The 6,449-nt window shown below is 38.3% G+C and overlaps 2 protein-coding genes across 2 annotated transcripts in view; one reads left to right on the top strand and one right to left on the bottom strand.

The window, feature by feature from the left end:
* The window catches only part of LOC147865730 (protein TUNICAMYCIN INDUCED 1-like), a 1,570-nt gene extending 1,201 nt beyond the window's left edge, over positions 1–369 (bottom strand). Inside the window, exon 1 of the mRNA XM_087317530.1 lies at positions 361–369. Within this exon, the coding sequence (XP_087173656.1) occupies positions 361–369 (9 nt within the window). The remainder of the gene's footprint in view (positions 1–360) is intronic.
* Positions 370–4,948: 4,579 nt separating this feature from the next.
* On the top strand, positions 4,949–6,449 carry LOC147865729 (F-box/kelch-repeat protein At5g15710-like). Its single transcript, XM_087316083.1, has one exon. The coding sequence runs from the start codon at positions 5,122–5,124 to the stop codon at positions 6,418–6,420; it is 1,299 nt and encodes a 432-aa protein (XP_087172209.1). The 5' UTR covers positions 4,949–5,121; the 3' UTR covers positions 6,421–6,449.

Below are 6,449 nucleotides of genomic sequence, written 5' to 3'. Positions count from 1 at the left end.
AAAGGTTGAAGGTTAGACCATCTACAATAGTTTCATTACTAAGTAAGTGGGTATGAGGTTCTATGAGTTTGATCGTGAGCGTCTCCGGTGCAGTATCTGGTCGGTGATGGCAAATGTAAGGCCAAGTTTAGTTAGAGTGGTTGAGATGAATAATATGTGTGGGGTGGCTCAAAATCATTGGTCAGATTAAATTTGGTGCTGACAAGTCTTAGGTTCAAGTCAAGTGGGCCGACCGAAACCTACAAAATCGTCAATGTACATGTTGCTCTCTCACGAAATGTTACCAGTTTTTAATAAGTTAATGGTAGGATACTCAAGAAACCAATTAACCCTAGGAATTTAGGACAAACCCATAAGCACCTGTGACATAGGGTATTCTAGGAGCTTTAGGTATTGGGTTGGCTACCCCTTTCATTATATGACATTTTGAGACATTGTCAAGACTCTATTGGTGAGGCTAAACATTGTTCTTCAACAACAATAGTATAAAATAAGGTAACATTCAATGGTATGGCATGTTGATGGTATTTTATGTTTCACGTCCTTCACACAGGGATGAAATCCAATCATGAGTGAACCTAATAATCCTCACCACAATAACACTATTTGTTTAAGCAACAAACCTATTTCCAAAGCGTCATAAGTCTAGCCTTCCACCATCTCCATGTCATGAACTGATAGAATATTCGCGCAAATACTTATGTTATCATGCATTAATTGCCAATAAAAAAGCCAATGCAATCCCACTAGTGGTGACACGAGAGTAAATGGAAATAGTTGATTAGATATTCTAAACCATATGTATTTGTAATGTGGACCCAAATTATTATGCTTTGTTGCATCTAGAAAGCTTCACACCCCTCATTAAGAAAATTAGAGATACAATTAATACCTTGTGTGGCTAAGAAGAATGGCATATGTAGTTCCACATGGGCTAACAAGGGAACACAAAGGAACCTCCAATGAAGACTCTCCCATCTTATGAAGTTGCCAACATGCTTACCCTTGTCATTCCAACTAAGATGTTGTAGTACTAACTTTCAAGCTCTAAGCAATTTGGTGCTAAAGGGACACCCTTTGGTATGACCATCAAACATTCCAAACACATACTCCCAATAAGAGATTTCCCAAAAACCAAAGTTGTAGATGATGGAAGATGCATTAATCCTTGAGTGATCATCTTCATGGGTAGGCAACAACATGGCTTTCCTTTCCAACATATGTACCTTTAGATCAAAGTAATTTTAATCCTCCAAAAGGTCTGGGTGAGTAGAGCTTTGTCTATGCTAAAATCCATAGGCCTCTCTTAACATGCTTATAACACCTACATTTTAGAAACTATGGTTTGTGACATGTCCTTACACCGATCAAGTGATATTTTCCGATATGGATTGTACACATTAAATTGTAAGCAGATATGTAATGATCAAGTGGCTATTTTCCACTAAGTTAATTTTGTCAACGCTATGCAAAAACCCATTCAACTCTTTTTTTTCCTCATCGCGTTCATCCAAGGGGGTAACTGTGACACTTTAATATCAAGTTCATCAATTATTGCTTGCATATGTTCAAGATCATTCATCATCGTGAAGTATGAGTCATCTATATATGCTTGAGAAAGAATATTAATCAATTAGATGTCACAAGACTATCCATGGATGATAACAATGGATGAGTGTCGATTGCATATAGTTTTGCATTAATGGGGCAATCAATATTGCTTAATGGAGTTAAACAATTTTTACGAATCATAGATTTCAAGACAAATGTCTTAATAGTACCCTTTTGCCATAAAAAATGGTTTTTTGTGAAGTGGTTTTGTACATCTAATGGCATGTTGTGCATGCCATCTTGTCATGTTGTCTCTCATATTGAAGTAATGTTGATTAATGTTGATAGGTTGACATGTTCTTTATGCTCGTTTTATGATATTTGAACCATTGCTTATGTGGTGATGGTATTGTAAACTACAAACAATTTAGGTTCTTCTATCTTACTTAATGTTCACTTTATAATTTTCTTTTCCATCATCTACAACCATAATGTTAGGTAAAAATGTAAGTTGCAACCTTATGTATTCAATTGTGGACAAGTGTAAACATTGATAAAGCTACGCCATTTGGTCAAGGTTCCTAAATCCTAAAATATGAAATGACAATGGAAGACTTTGTGTTAAGAGGATTAATAGAACACAACTAAGTTGTATAAAGCCAGCTATGCATATTAGCTTGTCCGAATACAAGCCTAGGCCTTGCAACCTATTAGAAGTTGTGAGGCTCAAGTTAAACTCCATCTATGACTAGACCTTTTTACCGACATTTGAATTTACATTCTTCCTTGCTTATGAAGTGACCTAAACATCCTCCTACTTGTAATCAAGCTCCATGATTAGGCTTGTATAAAACCAACTATAATTTTTAGCTTGTCCAAAGATAAGCCTAGGCCTTGCAACCTATTAGAAGTTGTGAGGCCCAAGTTAAACGCCATCTATGACTAGACCTTTTTACTAACATTTGAATTTCCTTTCTTCCTTGCTTATGAAGTGACTTAAACATCATCATACTTGTACTTGTAATCAAGCTCCATAGTTCTTGGCCCATGAAATGAATTTACCCTTATAGTTTGATGATTTATACATTTACCCTTCTAGTTTGAGAGTTTGACCTCTAGATAAAAGCTGGTTATCCTGCTTTATAATCAAGGGATGCAAGTTAAATTTTAATTTCAAACTATAATTTGTACATTAACTCTATGCCAACTTATAATGGACGAAGTTGAACGTTTATTCACACTCCAAATGTTTAGAACAAATTAAAAGCAATTAGAGGTGTTCATGTACCAATGATTCACTTTTAGGCATGACAAATGGGAAATCAATAACTAAGATTGTTACAAAGCATGTGTTGTGGAGCCATCATGACTTTCTTTAAGGAAGGCAAACAATAAGAGAGTCATAGTTTGCTCTACCATGAAATATAATAAACTTAAAGCGATTCTCTTTCTAGCCCCATTATGTCATAATTAAGAATTTTTCATGAAATCATTGATTTAACCATTAAGTAATACGAAATCCATCTTCCTTGTGAATACAGTATCACTAGGCTTCCCCATCTAGATAATTGGTTCCACCTATAAAAGTCTCCTTTGTCAGCTTTTTTCTCCCTTGGATCAATCCTACAATGCTATTTCCCCTCCATTGTTGTGATCATGCACTATGTTTTCCATATGCTTCATTAGATGACCCTCAAGTGTGTAGGGTTTGACTGCATGACTTTCTTGATTAATATTATACCTTTTGATGTCTATTGCCTAGCCTAAACTATATTCGAATACTAATAAAAGGTATTTTTCATTGTCACTTTATCAAATGCGACAATGGACCATCAAACAACACTCCACAAGAAGCATCGGGAAAAGCCCATGAAATAATATTTAAAACTATGCCTTTTCAAATATACCGTTGTTCTAAATATTTTCTTGATTATGAATAGTTTTGTTCCAAGTTATGTTCATGGGATGAGCATAGTTTATAAGAAAAGGAATTTATATAAATTCCATGGTCACATCACCTTTTTTTTATTAGATACCGACTAGCTATTGGTAGGTTGGCATTTTAAAAACGTGAATCAATTATATAATAGAAGACACATTTCTATTATTCATGTTTCTAACCTTAAACCACATGTTTGGTGAGATCCTATACGCGAAATATAAGCTCACATCAACATGTCTAAAATATAGTTATAGTTTTTGTGTATGATCTAATTACGATGTTTGTTTGATGAGTTGAAGTTTCTAGCGTTCACCATTTTTAAACATCTACTACGTGCTTAGAACAATTCATAAATAACATCTAGTTCTATTGTGATGCCATATCTTGTTTATGAAACAAAGAAGGTTTACCATGATATCAAATTAACCACGCATTAAGGCAACCTCTTATCTTATAAGTAAGTGCTTTGCATGCTTTCAGAGTAAAAGTTGAGCATGTATTGTAGGGCCCTGAACTGTCATTGATATTTGGAAAGAGTATATAGTATGTGTGTGATGTCCTCATCCAAATTGTGCCCAGACGTACTTAACATTGTAGCAGAATGTACGAAGGGGGGGGGGGGGGGCTGGATATGCCATCTATATACCATTCTACTTGTAAAGGATATGGTATGCTTGTATATATGCGTATGCCTACAAAGGGGCAACACAAATAGCAATGACAAGTAGGAGTACATTTGGAAGCGCAAGGAGGCCGTGGTAGACAACAACTTGAAACAACAATTGCATAAGCCAACGATTACAAAACACACGCAACAAACAACACAAGGGAACATGTATGCGACACTTGCAACGATACACAGACATAAATATAACCAACAGTTTAGAGCAATAGTCCTTAGTGTTGATCAATCAATCTATCAATCAATCATAAGCGAGCTGTGGCAAAACCAATGAAGCAATGTCACTAGGGAGCTTGTATGCAACAGATGCAACAACATATGGACATAAAGTAATCAACTGTTTAGAGTGAGTAGCCTATCGATTTGTCAATCAATCAATCAATCAATTGATCTATCTATCAGGAAGAGCATAGACATTCTAAGGCGAAGAGCGATCGAGTCCTAAGATTGCCCCCTCCTTTCGACGCGCTACACCATGAGGGAGGACCATTTTCCAAACAAATCTCTTTCTTGAAGTGAAGAGAACTCATAGAGTCATACATAACACACACACACACACACACACACACACTCTCTCTCTCTCTATCAAAAGGAGACTTAGTGATTCATTTCAAAGAAAGGAAGCTTCAGAAAGAGGCAGGCAGTATAGGGTTTTTCTCACTTTCTCTCTCTCTCTCTCTCTCTCTCTCTCTCTCTCTCTCTCACAGAGCTCTCTGTATAGGGTTTCTCTCTCTTCTAGAGGGCTCTCTCTCTCTCTCTGTCAAGAGCTCTCCGTATAGGGTTTCTCTCTCTTCTAAGAGGGCTCTGTATATTGATCTCTCTCTCTCTCTCAGAGCTCTCTGTATAGGGTTTCTCTCTTCTAAGAGGGCTCTGTATATTGATCTCTCTCTCTCTCTCTCTCTCTCTCTCTCTCTCTCTCTCTCTCTCTCTCTGTGCCATTTCATTTATGGGCAATTTGGTAAGCTGTATCAAATTCTCTCTCATTAGATCCCTCTGGCATACACAGATTAATCAGATTTCTTCTCCATCTCCACCTCTCCTTCTTCTTGGTGGCAACCTTCTCCGCCCTCCCGGCCTAGCATGCCTGACCCCCTCTTCACCAGTAGACCAATCAGATATCACCATGCCATATGCCCCTGATGACAACGACCTCTCCTTTGCGGACCTTCCTGAAGAAATCGTTGACCGGATCCGCTCCTGCCTACCCCTCTCTTTGTATGTGCGGACGTCTACCGTATCGAAACAATGGTACCAAGAAACATTCTCGGAACGCCTCCTTCTTCTCTGTTCAGAGATGCATCCACCGGAACCATGGCTCTTTGCCCTGTGTATTGAACCCTTTAATGATACCCCCCTCTCCTATGTCCTCGATTCCGAATTCTCGCGGTGGCGTAAGATAAGCATTGGTGGTGTCTCAGGTATCATGCCACGTGATCGGGGTTGCTACCCTGTCGCCGCCTCTTCGGGATTGCTATGTGTCAATGCATATGCTGAAAACCAGGTACTCCTTGTGCTTAACCCTCTCATGTCTAGTTATAGAGAATTACCGAAACGGCACGTGAATCGCCCCGATCCTGTTGTGGGAATTCTCGTCGATGAGAAGAAATGTAGTTTTAAGGTGATTGCTGTTGGTAGCTTCGAATCCGAGGCTATCACTGAAGTTTATGATTCTTTAACGAATGAATGGTCTATCACTGCCAAACTACCCGTGCGCCAAAAATTAGCATTCGCATGCTCATTATTCTCTCGAGGGTTCTTCTATTGTTGGACGGCGGGTCCACCTGAAGCCCTGTTAGTTTATGACATGCAAAAGGGGGTTTGGAACCAGATTCCAATGCTTGTTCCTTCTTGTTATGCGTATGGAAGGCTGGTAGAACATCATGATAAGATCCTTCTTGTAGGGGTCACTCATGGTATTGAAGCATTTAAGAGTATTCGTATATGGGAGCTTCATGAACCTGGTATGGAAATGCTTGAAATTGCTCGAATGCCTTATGGTATCTTTCGAGGTTTTTGTGGCAAAGGTAAAGGTCCTTTAGTAGATCAAATTGTTAGTTCAGGAAACCTTCTTTACTTGTATTCTCAAAGGAACTCAAAACTTGTTGTTTGTAACTTGACAAAGACGCCGCCACAATGGCACCAGTTGACACCATCGGGTCCTTTTGGCATTGAAAAAAGCAAAATTTATCTCTTCAGCTTTTGTGTGCATGCTCGGTTAATGAGCACCATATGGAATAATGTATGATGATGATGAAGCTCATTCCTCTTTGTTCA

The sequence above is a fragment of the Azolla caroliniana genome, unplaced genomic scaffold, assembly GCF_043228905.1.
Source record: "Azolla caroliniana isolate FFs.n. ecotype wild unplaced genomic scaffold, voAzoCaro1.0.p SCAF_3, whole genome shotgun sequence".
NCBI lineage: Eukaryota > Viridiplantae > Streptophyta > Polypodiopsida > Salviniales > Salviniaceae > Azolla > Azolla caroliniana.
The sequence above is the reverse complement of the archived record's forward strand: the minus strand, read 5'-3'. Positions and strand labels throughout refer to the sequence as shown.

Coding starts and splice junctions, on each gene's coding strand:
- LOC147865729 (XM_087316083.1), top strand. CDS start 5,122: ATGGGCAATTTGGTAAGCTGTATCAAATTCTCTCTCATTAGATCCCTC.